A 19,470-nucleotide genomic window follows, 5' to 3' on the forward strand; every position below is an offset into this window, starting at 1 on the left:
TTAGTCAGAGGGCCTTCCCTTGCATAGCAAGGGCTAGTGGTTTCATCTCTTCTGACTTCGAGCCTTAGAGCCTTGTAAATAGTTCATTTATAGAAGTTAGTGTTAAGTAATTGTTAAATGTAGTTAGAAGTTAGAGTCCCATCGAGGACTTTGCCCCAGGCACAGCATGCAGTGGTCCTCGAGGGTTTAAGCCCTGCTCGGACTGCAACAGGCATATGCCTGTTAGGACCACCACAGCAGTTGCCTCAAGTTCTTGGGGGAATCGTGTGAAGGACAAGTGTCGTATCTGTAAATATTTTCAACCTAGGACCCAGATGGAGCACAACATCCATTTGAGGGCTCCCCTCATGGAGGCTGCCCTCCGACTGGCTTCCGAGCCATCCCGTCCGAACTCTACCGCTAGTACCGCGGCCTCAGTGCATAGCACACCCCCGGCACCACTCTCCGCTGCCATGCCCAGGAAGAAGACCAAGAAACACAGCTCCCCGGCACCAGGGAAGAAAGGCCATGGGGCATTGGGCAAACGACCCAGTTCTTTGTCACACATTTACATGAGCCATGGATGGGAAAGGGGGTAGATGCCCCTTGCGTGTCTGTTCCCCCTCCTCCACCACTGTGTACCTGAATATGGACCATAAGGATCTGGCCTGATATGTGACTCTAAGCCATTGAACCAGTTGATCAGCTAAGATGGAATGATTTTCCTTTTATATGGCCTACTTTGTCTTGATTACTCCCATATCTCCTCAGAATTTACACTAAATGGTTAGATTATTTTGTAGTTGCTTTTTTCTAATTCTGTTCTGCAAGTCTCCCTTTTTTTTATTTTACGCTAGCTAAAACAGCTTCCCCAAAACATAAGCTTCCTTTTCTGTGCTTGTATCCATATCTTTGACTTTGGGAAGCGATAAATGGCCACATTTGTAAATACCCCTTCTACCTGCATGAAATAGACCTATCTATGGCTACCTCAGTAACCGCTTGAACTTTCAGTAAAACCGTGACACTGGCAAAACTTGTTATGTATGCGGATCTTAAGGCACAAACAATACCTGTCTTGTTGGAGATGTTCTCAACTTTAGCATACAGTTGCTGGACTTCTTGTCCTGTGTGGGTATGAGAGACCCTAAACTGTGTGTGCATGGATCTTAAGGGTAATGATAGATGAGAATACCATTATCGTGGTTTTTTACAAAGCTGTAAAATGGCCTGATATTTGTGAACTACTTTGTTCAACTCATTCGGCCTCTTAAAAACATCTGCACGGTAGATTTAATCTATTGGTAGGTTGTTAGCATTTCAACAAGGCTGCTAGTAATGTTACACTGAAACATGGCTGCTATCGAACATATAAGAGCAACTTGTATTTTTTGATGGTAATGTTTTGAAAGCTTATCATATATGTATGGGTCTGTTGCAGATTGGAGCATACAGAAAGTCTTGAAGCCAACCAACGGAGTCTCCTGCAGATGACTGAGAAATTCTTCCATGCAATCATTAATTCCTCTTCTGAGTTTCCACCCCAGCTTCGCAGCGTGTGCCATTGTCTGTACCAGGTATGCCCACAGCTGGGGTTTAAATTTTTAAACCCCAGGTTTTGTTGTAGAGATTATAAAGGTCAGAATTTCTGGTTTAAAACTGTTATTTCATGCCATGGGCCAATAATAAAGTGGTATGACCATTTCTTTCTTAAAACTGTTTTATAGGATTTATGTAGTTAATCCTCCAAGCTGAACTTCCTCGTGCATAATCTTAGCCTAGGGAATGAACTGTGTTTATGAGGCTGGCCTGGCAGACCTGTGGTAACGCCACTTTGAATTCACAGCTGAGGACCCTGAGCTAATAAGGGTGGAGTCATCTTTTCTTGCTCTAATCCCTCTGCTAGGAGACTAAAGGCACAGCATTGGTTAGCTACGGAGGTAAGAAGGCAGCTGTTCTTGCCAGAAGTGTACAGTCTGGAGCCTTTGAGGGTGAGGGCAGCGAAGAGGGAAAGTCCGGCAAGTGTGGAGGAAGATAAACAAGTGTTTTGAATTTAATACCTATATGCACATTTACTTTCTGTACCTGGAGTGACTTCGCCTGTATAAAATCCATTCAGCTAGTAGATGATTTGCTCTACATAATAGTATAATTATCCATCAGTCAATCTTTAAAAAGATCATAGATATTAGCTGTATAGGTGGTAGCTGCATAAATACAAGAGCTATTAAAAAGCCTGCTTGGTCATTAAATTTAAATAGTTGTCTTCAATCCTCTACTTTCAGTACAGTAAGTGCGTGAACTGTTATCTTTGAAGTAAAACGTAGCTGTTTTTCTGTGTGAGTAAAAAAAGGTATTAAAAATATTATCCACATGAGTTCTGCAGAAATATTACTACATCAGATATGAATGAACAGAACTAACGGTTTAAAATGTTCTTCAGGTCACTTTATTGTGAAGCTGATTAAAAAGGAAACTATCATACAAGCTTCACAGTTTGAGGGTCTCTTCCTTTAACTCTATTTTACGCAAATTTTCTATTGACTTTAATAGAAGCTCTGTCAGATCCGGCTCTTCGTTGGCTCCTGTCATTTACAATAACTTCTAAATTCCAAGCTGATGTTACGTCAGTAAGTTTAAATTTAGATTGACTCAAGCAGCATATCATCCCGAAATGTTAATACAGTTGTCTGAAGACTTACTCTTGAAGCTAGCAAAACGTGCGGATTCAGGAAGTTTTCTGTCTGTGAGCATAGAGAGAGCCAAGCCAGTGCAACATTCAGTCTTTATTCCTTTGTCCCACACATACTGTGCTCTCTCATCAAGCACTTTCTGAAAGATGACTTCTCTAAGCTCTTATACATAATCATATAAAAGCATTCTCTATTATGAAGCTATGTATTGTAATAGGAGGAAAGGTTTTAAGTTCATCTATTGGCAGATAGGAAACTGATGACCTTAAAATGGGGTGGTGCAGCATGTGTTCTGCACATAAGAATGGCTATACTAGGTCAGACCAAAGGTCCACCTTGCCCAGTATCCTGTCTTCCAACAGTGGCCAATGCCAGGTGCCCCAGAGGGAATGAACAGAACAGGTAATCATCCAATGTTCCATCCCCTGTCGTTCGTTCCCAGCTTCTAGCAAACTGAGGCTAAGAAACCATCCTTGCCCATCCTGGCTAATAGCCATTGATGGGCCTATCCTCCATGAATGTATCTAGTTGTTTTTTGAACCCTGCTACAATCTTGGCCTTCACAACATCCTCTGGCAAAGAGTTCCATAGGTTGACTGTGCATTGTGTGAAGAAATACTTCTTTTGTTTGTTTTAAACCTGCTGCCTATTAATTTTATTTGGTGACCCGTGAGTGGTACCGCATCTGAGTGGAATCCAAGTTAAATTTTAAAGGTGGGATGCAAAAAATTCAGGTGCAAGTAAGGAATAAGATGATGCAAAAACAGAGACCCCATCTGCAATAACTTTTGTGTTGAAGCCAATATAGCAAAGAATCGATTCTGCTTGGCAGCATGCAGTTCAGTATGGAAAGGAGAAAAATATACTTTTCCATAGCAAATAATCCTGTCTTAAATTATGGGAGAACACACTGTCCAGAACTATTGGCTTGTTATAAAAGAATTACCCATACAAGTGGTAGACCAGAACTACTGCATTGCTGTTTTCTATCCATTGAATGCTCATTCTATAAATGTAACTTCTTTGGCTTTTAAGATTAGTACTCTACAAACAATGCATTGTTTTTGGTGCTGATTGAAAATATAGGACTTTTCTTGAATTCCTGAAGATTATTAGGTAGCCAAGACAAATTGAGCAGAGATTATTTTATTTTTTAACTTTTTAATCACAAGTCTTCAAGTACAAAATGCCAAATAAGGGAAAAAAGAGAAATGCATCTGTTTCACAGTCAAGTCATTGAAAGATATTTCTCTAAATCAACTCTTTCTTTTACATGGGTCTAGATCTACAAGAAAAGCTTGTGCCTGTGATTAAAATAGTCTGATCATTCATTTTCTCTCTATCTAGTGGTGGTTTTAGGAAGTTGCATCCAGTGGGACTGAGGGGATGAGAGGCAGGTTTCCTTTCAAGATGAAATAAATACTGCTTCATGGATGATGTGTGGGGGTGTTTTTAGCATTATCGGCTGATAACTTTAGATAAAACCTTGATTATTGCTTCAGTTATTTGACATTATTTCCTCTGGTCTAGGGTTCTCTGTATCTGTCTGAACTAGTTTCTTATATGCTATTACTTTGAATATTTTCAAACCTATTCCTGTTTCAATAGTATTTTGCTAAGTTACATTTATTTGTGTACAGAAGTCTTTTCGTTGAAGTCCTTGGCTGCTAGAACATATACATTGAGATATTGCCAGAGCAAACCCTACAGAAGACTACTCAGATACATTTATGTACCACGTAGGTTATTCTTAGAACCACATGTCTCATTGCACTTTGCCAGAAAAGTACAAATGAGATTAACTGGAAAAATATAATACTAAAAGAAACCAGTCTTCATCTGACAGTTGAGGAGTACTTGGGTTCTTTGAACAGTCTGTCTTTAGCCTGCTGTAAATAAGGCTCGATTTTGAATTTGTTGTGAGTAACCTTTTATTTGCATTTCTTTGCCCTTGTCTTCTTTCTCCTCCTTATGCGACATTTCATTTATCAAAACATTAATTAGCTTATTCCCCTACATTCAAGTACTAGAGAAATTTGAAGATGGTGGCCAAAACTAAAGAAATGAGAATTATGGCTGAATTGTCATTCTTTGTTTGTTTTGCATTATACAACTCTACTTTTAGAGGGCTATGGTTCATATTTAACCTTCAGCCCCATACACCATAATTTTGGCTGGGAAAGAGTAAGACAATTTTTTTAAGCAACCTCATAAAAATCCCTAAGGGGAGTCTGCCATCTCTCAGCATAAAGTATATTCAATCTTGCAAATGGGACTAATTTTGCAGTGGCTTTTTTGGGGGCTTATAAATGGAGTCACAAAAATAGATGTGAAGGAAATTCTAATCATAATTGATTCTGAAAATGAATTGCTTTCAGTTAATGCAACAATCTCATTAAAACAGCTTTAATTTGGATAGTCAGGACTACACCGGACAGCATTTTGGGTAGTGGGAATAGATTTCAGGATAACAGTATTTCCTTCTTGTGTAAATCACCAACATGTAACTAATAGTTAAGCCTTTGGTTATTGCAATTGTTAGTACACATGCTCGCTCATTTTCAGGCAACATATTCCATATGTTGTGCAAGATAGGAAGCCAAGAACAAACTCAGTCAACATATCATTACCAAAAAGTGCTGTTTGGTTTGTATAAACAGACCTGTGTTTTTAATTAACAAATGAAAATGGGATTCTAATTTGTTACAGAAATTAATTCCCTAATGCAGAGTGTGTGTGGCAGTATCAATTCTGAGACTAGCATTCAAATTTCTTTTTAGTAAATAGATAGAATACAAATTTCAGCTGATCTTGTCACAATGTTTTAGTTGTGAATTTCCCTTACACCAGATTGAGCAGTGTGAAACTAGTTTTATTAGTCGGTGGATTTTGTGCTGAATTGATCGTACATGCTAGAACAGTGGTTCTCAACCTGTTTACATTGTGGGCCACGTGTGGCGATCTCGGTGTTTTGTGGGCTACCTCCGCACAAGATATGTATACTACCTCTATGGCCCTGAGGATGTCACATGGGCTGCAGCTGTGTGCTGGTTGGATAGCAAGTGACCTGTGGGTTGAACCACTGTGCTAGAAGATAAATATGAAAGAGATTGTAGATGAAAACTTTTGTCTAAACTTCCACCATTTTTATTTTGTAGGCTGTTACACAGGCTTAATGGTATCTACTGGAGCCCTGCGCGGGACTATTGTAGAGCCCTGCAGTGGGAGTGGGACTTGGATCCCACAGGACCTGCTGCTATAATAGTGGGAAGGAGTAGGAGTCTGTATTGTGGGATGGGATCCTGCAGATCCTGCAGGGCCAGCTACTATAATAGGTGGGAATGGGTATTGTGGGGCAGGATGGGAGCGGGATTTAAAAATAATCCCATGCAGGGCACTAGTATCTACCTGAATTTTGACTTGTGGGTTTTTTTATTTTATTTTATTTTTTTTTGCCTTGTAAGCTTCCTTGTAACAAAATGCCAAATTCTAGTGTGGCACAGGTTTCCTCCTTAATGCTATCTTATTGTAATGTGTATTGATGGTTACTTCTGCTTTATTCAAAATAGTTAGTGTCGGCTAATGTGGAGGATATGGCTTTTATTCTCACAGGTGAAGTTGACCTTTGTGTAGAGGGAACAGCATGGAAGGGCTGTGCTCCACTGTCTGACTTAGATCATAGTGTGAGGTGGTGGACAGGCCTTGGGCTGGCCCCTGTGACGAAGTGGATTTCAAAAATAGTCATGGCCTATTCAAAGCTCTTGAATTTTAAATCAGTAGCAGTTTCTGCATAGACCTGCTGGTTTTCTCAGTCTTTTTATTTACAGAAACTTTGTGTCATATTGTACCATCCATTCAAATAATTTAAACCATGATTGTGGTCCAATTATGTTAAGATGAGAAAATTATGAATATGAATCATACGTCAAACTAAATTGAAGGACACACAGAGAAACATGGGAACATTTAAACCTAAAAATTATTTAAAAAGTGATGTAAACCTTTTAAAAGTTAAACCTTTGAAATATACTATTTAAAAAAATATTTGGGGGTATGGCAAAACATGTTTTGAAAGCTGACTATAATAATTTATGCTTGATATTGTTTATCATAAGCAAATTTAAGAAGTTTAACTTTTAACCTAGCCAGAAATAGTAGAAATGATTGAAACCCAACATTTGCTTGCATTGTATTTAGTGCTTTGTGAATAAGATGTAGTAAAATGAGTACATGGAATAAAAACTCCATCAAACTTTAGTTTATATATTTCATTTTTTGTTACGTTTGTTACATTTTATTGTGTAATTTTATGTACAAGTCAACATTGTTTTTTGTTGCTGTATGTAGTTGGTGCTGTGACTTGTTTGTGCTCATCTCTGTTCTGTAGGCAACTTGCCACTCTCTACTGAATAAAGCTACCGTAAAAGAAAAAAAGGAAAACAAAAAATCAGTAAGTTTGGAGAACTTTTTACTAGCCATTTCTTTCAAAGCAAAACAAAAATCTTTTGCTGTTTGTTCAGAACATCTTCACCTTAGCCTATTTGACCTTCACTATAAAATCATTCTACTAATTCTGGCACAAAAATAGCTTTCATTTCAATTAACACTGGAATTAAGTTTATATTTTAAATATTCTCTGTGTGCCTATTTGAGTCAACAAAAAGGCATATTTAACCTTACTGCTTGATGTTCAATATTCTGATCTTCTGTCCTTGCCACCATTTGCAATTATAAATAAAAGTTAAAAGAAAATGATTTCTAGACTTTAGGAAAATTCAGGTCTGCTTTATTTTAACATCTTGGTTTGTAGATGTTGTGTTTTTTCCTGGACGTGGGGAAACTCAGGTTAACACAAATACTGCACTTCACTGTTGTGAATTATTTTTTATTTTTTTCCCTTAAGTTTTGCATTGTGAGTAACCAATAAAATTTAGCATTTGTACTTACACAAATTGAGCAGATCTCCTAAGGTAAGCCACTACTGGGTTAAAGAGGGTAGATTTTAAATTGACAATTTAGTATTATGCTTTTGATTTCCTTACAAGAAAATGTGTGTTGATATAGTGATGTCACTGGAAATTAAGATTTATTGTCTCTTGAGGGATCTCAGTGCATAGTGTGTGAATACTGTGGAGAATAAGTGCATAAAGGAAGAATGCAAGTTGAACATTTTGATGATTCTCTCCCATATTTTTTTGCATTAAGTTAGCAGTGTGTTAATCATGTTTCTGTGCAAAAAGTGCAATCTGCATGGATTATTCTGAAAAAAGTTAATTAGTGATTGGTGAAATTGTGAGACTTGTGGGTGGATTTGTAAGTGCAGGAAAATAGTCTTTAATATGTGCGTGCTATGTGTTAATATGTTTTCCATGGCATTTCAAGTGAACTAGACGTTATATGACAGTCATTCTGGGTTAAACACATCTTTAGTGGGGTTAGATTTTATCCTGAAACTATTTTTTAAGGATTTAAAATTAAAAATCTTTTTGAAATACAGTGTCTAGGAAGAAAACAAGATTAAATATTCTAAATTTTACACTTGGAGATTTATTCTTGTAACAGATGCAGTTTATATTAAACACCGTATCATTTATTTCCTCCTATTTTTGAAAAATATAATAGTACTGAATCTGTGTACTGAATCTGTATAGGATTACCTTTAACCTTTACATTGCAAGGCTAAAGGCACATTTTGAAGTTTTTCAAAGGAAAGGTTGACCTTTCTTAATTTTATCTGATGGAGAATTATTCTGGTCCTAACAGTTTTTTCTTTTCTTTTAAACTTCTACACCATTGCCGTTGAGAGAGAATAGATTTTTAACAATAATCCATTTGATCCATGAAAAAATGCTTTCTCTTGCTGGCTCTTTAGTATTTATCTAACCTAAATTATATAGAGCCACAATGATATATTTTCAACGAAGTGTGCAGCTGAACACTGCTAATAAATACTTGATGTCTGAAGCAAAACAGTGTATTTATAGGAACATTACTGAGATTTGAGACTCTTAAACTTTAAGCTGTTTAAAATATAGCAAAATTTCATACCTTAAGGCTTTTTGGTCAATAGTGGTTAACAGAAATCAAATTTTGTTGCTGTTAACTGATAAAGTAGTCTGGTTTTGATTGAACTTTAAACTTTAGTACAGAACTTGTGATGTTTTAATAGATTGTGGTACTAAAAAAAAAATCTGCCATGTGACTACATTAACTTTTTAAAAAGCCCTTCCTCTGAAAATAATATTCATTTATTTTGACATAATGTACATTTATTCTATCTTCGTTCTCGGTGGGGGTTCCTCAAGTTTTAAGGTTCTTGGTACTAGTGGTATTTGTAAATGTAGCTGTGGTTCGATAACTGAAAGCTGTTTTAAACACGATAAGTAGTCTAGTTAAATATAAATTAAATAAAGTGGGAAGTATTACCCAAATACTTAAAATAAACTATAATCTGTTAACTTTTAATGCATTATTAATCACGCCTCTTCATCAGCAAAATTTACATGTTGAAGATTTCTAGGTTCTTTTACCCTTTGAAAATGAATTCTGGGGCCTGGAGAGCTTGCACAACTGTTTGTAATAATGCAAGTTCACTACCACCCCTGGGTATCCTAAACCTTGATACCCATCTTTCTCGTTCATTAAAGACACTTATATTGACATTTAAAGCTCTTATAGGCAGAGGTGTCCCTGAGCTATTGCTTGCTTTTTCCTCATTAGCTATTTAGAATATTCCCTAGTGAGCTTGTTGAACTTCATGGTGTTCTCAGAGACCTCTATCAGCCTTCTTCTACAAGCAAATGAGAACACACACACCTAGCTTGTTCAATCTGTGCTGTCAATTACCTTCTGAAGGTACCTTTTCCACGCTAACAATTCTTTTGTGCTTCCTCCCCACCTATTTCTTCAATATACTTGTTAAGACTAAGCGTCAGTAACATTTCATGGATGAAAGGTAATGAGACCTCTGAACTACCCTGAACGGATTTTCTGCAGTGTCTTCTCCTGTTCCAGAAACCAAGAACAAATAAACGGAAGGACCAAAGAACATAATACTACAAAAACTCATTGCAAAATTTAGGCTGGGGGTCACACCATGGTGGTTTCAGCTGCATTCATGACAGATAAAGTCCTCATGAATCCTGGAAACCTACATTTGCAGTAGAGGGATATTTTTATTTGTATTAAAATAACATTATTGCTACATTTCTCTTTTCACTTCCCTTCTAAACAATAAGCTGTAGAACAATACATACTGTTCCACAGGCTATTTGGAAAAGAATGTGCTCTTGAATCCAGTCATCGCATTCCCGGTTTGCTTCTTGGGACCTTAAATAGGGCTTGATAAAGGAGCAATCCTAAAAATATAGTCATGAATATTTATTTGTAATTTATCCTTGACAGCATTGATTTTTGCAATGAGTTTATTCCAGTAGCCTGCAAGTAATTTACATGTAATCCGTACTTATCAGTACAATTTCTTCATGGATTGTCTATCCTCTTTCGTTCATTTTAAAATTGAGATGGTAGATCAAGCTGGGAAACTCTCTAGTACTGTATTAAAAGCCCTGTGTACAGCAAAAAAAATCATACTGCTATATATGATGATCAGATAAATAAATCAACCTGTTTAGTGTCTAGCCTCCTGCTGTTTTATGGAAAGGTGCTTTAAAAAACAACTGTCAGATTTGAAGGATGTGAACTTCGATATCTACAGAAGTAACCATCACCATATCACCCACAGGAGATTTTTGTAAGATCCCATAGTATAATTCTTACTGATGTTCTTCAGATGGTATTTCAGAAGTCTAAGTAGTACATGTACTCAATTTAGCAGTCTAGAAGGTTCTCCTCCGATCTCTGCATTTCTCAGAAACCTCATTCCAAAGATTTTTCAGACTAGCTAACTTCCAGTCAGTTTAGTGCTCTAAGCAGTAACAAGTTTTTCTTTTCAGCCCGTGAGTTCATAAGCCTATTTATTTATTTAAATGCAAAAAGTCTTTAGGTAATAACCCCGAAGACTTGGTTTCTCTTGCCATATATTTCATTCTGTTCATGCTACAAAATATTCTAACTATTTTGGGCTGGATCCCAAAAAGTAGTACCTAAATCTACAATTTTTCAGCAAATTCTGTCCCCATCGTTATATGATTTTGCTGGGCACTGAAGTGGATAAGAGGGAAGGGTACATGTACAAGTTAAGAAAAATTCTGAATAGCAGAATTCCTCTTTACCAATATAACTGATCTGTTCCTGAGCATATCATTTCATTTGGCAAAACTGTTGTAATGGTAGATTATTTCTCTTCAAGTTTTCTTTTAGGTTCCAATGAAGTCTTTTCTCCAAGGTTAAAAGTACCCAAGAATCATTATAATGTAAAATTTTAATGGTGAAGAGGCTTCTGAGAGTGATTTTAAAAATCTGACAAATTAGAAACAACTCTCTTCCCATGGTTTTGACCGGGACATAATATATATCTGAATTGAATATGTTGGTATAATTGTCCACATTATTACTTTCTTAGTGACTAGTAATTTTTAAACTACTTCTTGGATTTGTACCAATTTGAACCTCTATTAAATAATTTCACCCACATAGGGATGGTTATATGAAACTCGCAGTAAAATTATTTACTGTCTGCTTTAAAAATCCCTCTTCTTCTTGCACCTAATTATCATGATGGTGTTGTTATGCTTCTTTAGGTTATTAAGACATTATAACTCCAGATTTAAACAATATTCTCAAATCAGCATAATCCCACTCAAATGTATCAATCCTGAATAGTCATATTTGTGGTCTGGAGTGATTGATAAATACTTAAAATTGGACTACAGCTAAACACTTTTTTCAGCATTCCTTCCTCTTTTACTTTAATTCAAACTGTGTCTTTATAATTCTCAACTTTTACTTTTTAGGTTGTCAGCCAGCGGTTTCCTCAGAACAGCATTGGAGCAGTCGGAAGTGCCATGTTCCTAAGGTTCATCAATCCTGCAATTGTCTCCCCTTATGAGGCAGGGATTTTAGATAAAAAGCCTCCACCTAGAATTGAAAGGGGCTTGAAGTTAATGTCAAAGGTGAAGGATTGAATTTGCTTGATTCTGTATTTTTATTTGGATTTACTGTGTTTTCTAGCTGACTTAATTTGGTTTTAACTCTGTTTAAATAACTATAAGGAAATTTAGCTCAGCTTTAAGTTTACTGTAGCCAGGACTTCAGTGTTTAAATGCATACATTTTCTATTAATTTTACAGCTAATTGGAATTGCACATTCTGAACTATGCTTGGGTATACATCATAATTCTAATATGCAGGCTCTGTGTCGGTCTAGTTCTTGAGGGGAAAGATTTGTATAGAAAACAAACATTTTTATGTCTCCAAGTAACCTGAATATAAAAGATCTGTGTGCTGTTTGGCCTCGTACCCATATTGCTATTTTTTAATTCTCAAAAATTCTGTGTCAAAATATTTGACAGTTGTTCAAAATTCAAGCTCTGGGCTGCAGAGTTCTGATTGAAAATTCTTAATAGCTCAGAAATGAAGACACACAAGAAATTAAGCAGGATATGTTGATAATTCCTGTCTAAAAGGTAGTACGACTCAACCTTTGTTCCTGTTAAATTTCAGTTCCCCACTTCTAAAAATTTTCAAAGCCTCGTGAAGATTTTGAACTTCAGTGACTCTGCATGTATCAGAAAACTTGACGTGTGCCTTACGGTCATGTAAATATTTTAATGTTGAGTACGCCTCCGATGCCTCTAGATATATCTACATAGGAGGTTGTTGAAAAGCCAGTAAGGCATGATAGGCTGACTGTGCCTTTTTAATTATTTTGTAAAAAGCAACTTTGATGCAGCACAAAAGTAATTCTACTGGTAGTTTACCTGAGAAATCTTTGCCACACATCTTATGTGAAAATATAGAAACTAGCCTTTCTCATGGGCCCTGTAGTCAGCCCAAATATCTGTACTGCAGTTAAACAGCTGCTTAGCTTGAGCCCTGCATGTCTGCGTCAGCTGGCTCAGGCTAGTCACAGGTTTTTAAGTGTAGTGTAGACGTACCCTTAGTGCGCAGCAAGTTGGGCTGTTTGCAATAGCTGTACCTCAAAGTGCACTCACTTAGTAAGTGAATTTTGTAGTTGAAAAACTCTTCCTGTAGACTTGATTCAACTAGTGACCACTACTCAATGTAATTGTGCGAGTACTGAGATTTTGGGGGAAGAGGAATGCAAGAGGAATAAATCCCCCCCTCATTCTTGAAGCCTACGTGAAAGGCAATGCAGTAAGCTTGTTCTAACCTGGCCCCAACAGCTCCCTGCTCTTTCTGTCCATTCCAGTAAAATTTCCCCCTTCTTACCACCCTGGGGAAAAGGAACCCCTTTTCTTCCAGCCAACTGGGCAAAGATTCATTTGCATAAAGATTGCAGTGGGCACAGTCTACTGAATTGAAATTAATTGGGTTGTTCAACAGCCTTTTTTGTGTGTCCTGTGGATTTTTACAGATAAATAGAAGTGGATGAATCTGCCAAAGTGAGAAGAGATGTTTCATTGGCACAGCTGCTTTAAGTGTAACGTGTAAAACTTCTCTGTGCCCATAACAATTCTATTTTTCTATTTTTTTGTTTAGATACTTCAAAGTATTGCCAACCATGTCTTGTTTACGAAAGAAGAACATATGCGGCCTTTTAATGACTTTGTAAAAAGCAACTTTGATGCAGCACGAAGGTAATCCCCTGGTAGCTTACCTGAGGAATTTTTGCCACACATCTTATGTAAAAATATAGAAAGCAAGCAGAAAAATGCTTTCTCATGGCTCTGTGGCCTGTTGTCAGCCTGCTGGACTGATTTTTCCTTGCTAATCGGAGCAATTGGTTTTCTGTCTCCCTTTAGGTTTTTTCTTGATATTGCATCTGATTGTCCTGCTAGTGACACTGTCAATCACAGTCTCTCCTTCATTAGTGATGGCAATGTACTTGCCTTACACCGTTTACTTTGGAACAATCAGGAGAAGATTGGCCAGTATCTTTCCAGCAACAGGTAAAAGATTTGAGTAGTATATGGGAGGGAGTTGTTGATGCAATTACAGTTCAAGATGACAAATCAATTAATTCATATCCTGGGGATTGGCATGGGCAGGTTGACTTTCTCTCATTAGCTATTACTTAAAAGAACATTGTACTAACCTACTTCTCATGAATTTTTTTGTCTGAGGAGACGATTAGTTTGCAGTATCCATAACTTTCCATTGCAGTTCTTAAAATTACTGTTAACCACTTACAGTAATCTACTTGTTTGCCTATCTCTCATTCATATTGAGACCTATGCATCAGTTATGCTTTCTACTGTGAACAGATTTCTTATAGTTAACTAAAAACTGCAGTATAAAATTTAACATTCTTTACTTACCTAAAAATAATTGGAATGATCAGCCAGCTCATTCATGGTAAGGGGAAGTTACTGGACAAAAATCCGGAGAGGTGCTGAGTGGTTAAGTAGGATTTGTTGTCTCTTATAAGTAATATATTGTCTCTAGGGATCACAAAGCTGTTGGAAGGCGACCTTTCGACAAAATGGCTACTCTTCTTGCCTACCTGGGTCCACCTGAGCACAAGCCTGTGGCAGACACACACTGGTCCAGTCTAAATCTCACCAGTTCCAAATTTGAAGAATTTATGACTAGGTAATGTAGCTACTTAAAGTTTTCAAAAAGCCAACTCTTCCAATTTGACGTTATCAGTCTTTTTTATAATTTTGATGTAGCATGTACAGTAACTCCACACTTAACATAGTCCCGGTTAACTTTGTTTCGTTGTTATATTGCCGATCAGTTAGAGAACATACTTGTTTAAAGTTGTGCAATGCTCCTTTATAATGTTCTTTGGCAACTGCCTGCTTTGTCCACTGCTTGCAGGAAGAGCAGCCTGTTGGAGGTAGCTGGTGGGGGCTTGGAACCAGGGTGGACCAGCAGCCCCCCTATCAGCTCCCTTAAGTTCCCTGTGCAGCAGTCACCCAGTAGGCTATCAATTGCTGGGCAGTTCAGGTGTCCCTCACCCCACTACCATGTGCTGCTCCTGCCCTCTGCATTGGAGCTGCTCCTGGGAGCCTCCTGCTTCCTGTGCAGAGGTAGAGGGAAGAAGGGTACTAATCTCAGGGTGTCCCCCACTCCTGTACCCCATCTCCACAGAGTGGGGACGGGATATGACAGGGTTCAGGATGGAGGGTGCTTGTTGGCAGCAGCTACTGTCTCAACTTGCTGATCTACTTAAAAAGGCAATGTACTTTAAGTATGCTAACCCTACTCTAAGAGGTGCACACTCACACACACACACACGCGCATATGGTGTTTCTGTCTCTCCTTATTCCCCCCCATCTCACTCACTCACTCACTCACACACACACAGTGTGTGTGTGTCTCTGCTGCGCTGTGTCTCTTCCCCCTATTGGTGCTACCTTGTAAAGTTTGAGGCTACATTAATAATGTGTTAACCCTTTAGGGTTAATCCGAGTGATAGTTCATCATTTAGCAGTAAGGCATTCCCTGGGAAATATCCCACCCTCTGACTCCACCACCTCAGCCAAGCTTCACAGTAGTCTTTTATTTGGTGAAAAAAATTCCCCTGGAACATAACAATAATTCTTACGTGGAAATTGGATTTGCTTAGCATTGTTTTGCTTAATTTAGAATTTTTCAGGAACATAACTACAATGTTAAGCGAGGAGTTACTGTATATACATAAGTACTTTCATACCTAATGAGGTCTTTCAGAGGGGGTGGAGGAAGAGAGGTGGAACCAAACTTAGAACATTTGAGTTTTCCATTCAAAAATAGAGAAATAAACTCCATGTGGAATGATTTTTTCCCCCACAAATGTCGGCTCATCAGTAAAATGGAAAACTCTAAGAAAACAGATGTGGTGTTATTTAAAAATTAGCTTAACAGTATTTAAAAACTGAACTTTCATTAAAGTGCAAATGTGCAGTTTTTTCCTAGAAGTCTATGAACAAATGATGTCCATGTAAAATAATAATTGTGCTGATTTCTAGGCACCAGGTACATGAAAAAGAGGAGTTCAAGGCATTGAAAACATTAAATATTTTCTATCAAGCTGGGACGTCAAAAGCTGGCAATCCTGTTTTCTACTACATTGCTCGGCGGTAAGGAAACTTTTCTCTTTCCTTTGTCGTCTTATAAGCACTGTAATACCAAAAACAGCAAATGCATGTAAGACCGATATGTTCACAAATTCCTGTTTGATGAGAAGCACATATATCTGAGATTTGAGGTGAGAATATACTCTTGTGGCCTTCCAATTTCCTGGATCAGAAATGTATCAATATAAATTATATGGGCACCCATCCCATAGTGTCTGAATGCCTGTGGAATGTATTTAAAGTTGATTGTGAAAGGGTTACATTTACCTTGGGAAGTGAAAAATTCAAGGTCAATTAATATTAAATTACCCCCATAGGGCATATAGATGGTACTAATATTAAGTCATATCAATAACTTCCTTCTCTTCAGAATTTATTTCAGAAGAAAAATTGGGAATTTAAATGCAAAATGAGGTGGCAAAACATGTCATGGAGTAAAATTTTGAAAAATACTTAAATCCTATTTTAAGTAGTGATTTAGTCACTTAAGACCTAAGTCTCATTGAAAGTCCCTGGGACTTATGCTCTCAGATGCTTAAGTTGTTTTTGAAAATGGAACTTCGGCTTATAAATCACTTCGATACTTTTAAAAATTTTATCCATGATCGTTCGTGTTGAGTTGCTTTCTTTCTATAAGAAAAGGATTTAGTATGACACGAGGTGGTGCATATGATGTGTGCAGAAGTCTGATTAAGGAAATGGGGAGAAAATCAGTGTAAGTAGTGAAGAGCAGTCTACAAGTTTTGCAAACTATTTAATATTAGAACCCAGGACTGTGGATATTTTAACTTTGGTCTTTCACCATACTGGAACAATTCACTAAAATAATTGATTTTTGCTACACTAATGTTGAAGGTTTCAAGAAATATATCTGACACAGGATTATTCTTTTCAGATTACCAAGGCAAGTATTTCTCTGTAATCTTTTTAATTTTTACATCAGTTTTACTAATATTAGTGAAATGATTTAACATAGTTATGCATAACTAAGTAGTATTACTTATTGTTGATTACACTTTAAGCTAAACATCACCAAAAATGCAAACCAAATAAAGCTGAAGTCTTGATCTTGACAAACAAAAAAACATAGTATGAATGACAAGTGGAACATACAAGGATATGAGATATCAGTGTCTCTTGCAGGAGAACAATCAGACAGTCGGAAAGGGAACATGACTTCTTTTTATGGTTATCTGAATTTATTAGGTCAAAACTTTTGGTTACTCTTAGAATTATGCACATTGGACACATGAGGATAGATACATAGGAAATAAGGTCATATTTACATAATTTGGCTTTTGTGGGGGGTACATATACTTATTTTAATACACTTGATCTCCATGCTACATTTTATGTAATAAGACTGATTTTCACAGCTTACCAATATTTGTAATACATTTGGAATATGAGTTCTATTTGACAATCAGCTTGTTAGTTTGTTACAGTAGAAAGTCATACAGTATTCTACATTTTTTTAATATAAAATGCTTGGATACTTTTTGATATTTTGAGAAATTTAATAACTTTACAAATTGAAAGTACTTATTTGAACATGATCATTAATTTAGCAAACCTAAGTATAGTACCACTCCTGATCCACAATATTAAAACTCTCACAATAGTGAAGAACATGTTGAATGATAGAGGTTAATTGAAGTCAGAACGGTGATTTATAGAGAATTTGGACTCCAGAACTTGATTGTACTACCAGTGATTAGCAAGTAATGAACACTATTTTTATAACAATTAGGCAAGCAGTTACATTCACAACTAAATGACGGACACAGTAAAAGATGCAATAGTCATGAGAGCTAAGGTTGTAGCTGCTGAGCCTCCTCCATGCTGCATTGTGCCTGCACTATTAGTGACTGTTCCATTGTTTGATTGAATGCTGGTTCCATTAATAGGTTTAGTGTTGGCAGTCATCTCTGCTGCAGAGAATCTAGGAGTTATGATCATCACTGCTCTTGTATTTGCTGGAGTGACTAAACGAACCTCATTTAAAAACATGAGAGGCAGGACTACACAGGACAATTTCAGCAGCATCTTCCCTCTGTCTTAAACATTTCACATAGTTAGTATTTTCACGTTGTCTGGCATTCGTGAGCTTTGTTAATACAAAGTGTACATTTTTAAAAGAAAAGAGCTGTTCTGTCATGTTAACTATTAGATTGTTTTTCAGTTGAATCAGTTAATATCCCCTAGTTACTTCTTTGTTTTATCATTTTTCATCATTAACTGTACACTCTGTATAATTTCCCTTGCATTAAACATGCAGTGATGCAAAGTAGAATGAAGTATTTTACCAAGAAACAGAATCTATAACACTTGTACTGTGACAGTATTTTTCGTCTTTGTTTCCAAGATAAAATTATTCACACTCAACTTGCAGGTACCAGTGTAAAATTCCAGCATTAAGCTACCTACCTACTGTAGATGTTTAGTCAATTTTACCACAAGATAATAATCCATACCTTATTCCAGTTTCAGTTTCTTATGGTGAAAGTAGATAACAGCTTCTGAAGAACCCTCTGAGCGCAACCTCTAAATTTACAACTGGTTTCTGCATTTATATATAAATTCTCGAAGATGTCATCATAACAGCTAACAAGTGGTTGGCTCCAGTATTTGCATTTGAGTCTCTAATTTCCAGAGCAACAAACATAACGACAACTATACGCAACATCAATGAAGGAAGTCAAATAAATGTTGAGGCTTTTTCCTCATTCCAGAATACTGTACAGTATTAGAGTTGATAAATAAACACAACCATCCCCCCATCACTTAAGGGAAAATCCATGCTGCATACTATTAAAACGTCTGTTAAGTATTAAATGGTTGAAAACTTGCAACTAAATTACTTTCATAACTAAAAGGCTGCTAGATTTAGGAAGTATCGGGATAGCCGTGTTAGTCTGTATCCACAAAAACGAGGAATCCAATGACACCTTAAAGACTAACAGATTTATTTAGGCATAAGCTTTTGTGGGTAAAAAAACCCCACTTCAGATGCATGCCAAAATAAATCTGCTAGTCTTTACGGTGCCACCCGACTCCTCGTTGTTTTTTTTAGATTTAGGAAGACTCTTTCAGTCCAAAAAATCCATTGGGGCGGCCACTTAAGAAATGAAAATGTGTGACCTGTTACAACTGCACAATTAAAAAGTCAACATTATTTTAATAACACTTTGCACTTAAATGGCATTTCTCATTTTAAAATCACTTCACACAAGCCATTTAGGTACAACTAGTTAGTTAGAATCGCCACTCTGGGGAATCTTCTTATTCCTTGCCTTGGGACTTAATTATAAACCATGGGTATAATCTTTGTAGAAATGAGTTTGAAGTGGCTATCCTTCAGGCCAGTTGCGTGTTTAGGAATCCTCTTGGCATGACCAGAACTAGGGAATGCTGCCTAAGCAGCATAGAGAGCCTCTTGTGAAATTAGGCTCCTCATCTTCCTCCTGGTGTCAGGCCTATAGTGCTGAGAGGGAAACCATATTAGAAAATGCTACAAAAAGGTCAGCATTAGCTTGTGCAGGGAAAACCCAAGGCTTGAAGGGGATGATGCTGTGGAGAATTGTCTTCCCATCACTCCACCCTCCCTCAGCCCACCTATTCTCCTCATTACCATACAAGGGGTTTTCATG

General features: G+C 37.1%; 1 protein-coding gene across 4 annotated transcripts in view; it reads left to right on the forward strand.

Moving 5' to 3' along the window:
* The window catches only part of NF1 (neurofibromin 1), a 169,467-nt gene that overhangs the window by 62,039 nt on the left and 87,958 nt on the right, over positions 1-19,470 (forward strand). For 2 of the 4 annotated variants that reach the window (XM_050929619.1, XM_050929617.1), the window contains 7 exons: positions 1,421-1,556; positions 7,060-7,122; positions 11,588-11,746; positions 13,296-13,393; positions 13,559-13,705; positions 14,202-14,348; positions 15,713-15,823. In XM_050929619.1, coding sequence (XP_050785576.1) covers positions 1,421-1,556; positions 7,060-7,122; positions 11,588-11,746; positions 13,296-13,393; positions 13,559-13,705; positions 14,202-14,348; positions 15,713-15,823 — 861 coding nt within the window. Of the gene's footprint in view, positions 1-1,420; positions 1,557-7,059; positions 7,123-11,587; positions 11,747-13,295; positions 13,396-13,558; positions 13,706-14,201; positions 14,349-15,712; positions 15,824-19,470 lie in introns of those variants that run through there. The other 2 variants (XM_050929620.1, XM_050929621.1) reach the window with 2 other exon arrangements.

Source organism: Gopherus flavomarginatus, chromosome 19 (assembly GCF_025201925.1).
Source record: "Gopherus flavomarginatus isolate rGopFla2 chromosome 19, rGopFla2.mat.asm, whole genome shotgun sequence".
Taxonomy (NCBI): Eukaryota; Metazoa; Chordata; order Testudines; family Testudinidae; genus Gopherus; species Gopherus flavomarginatus.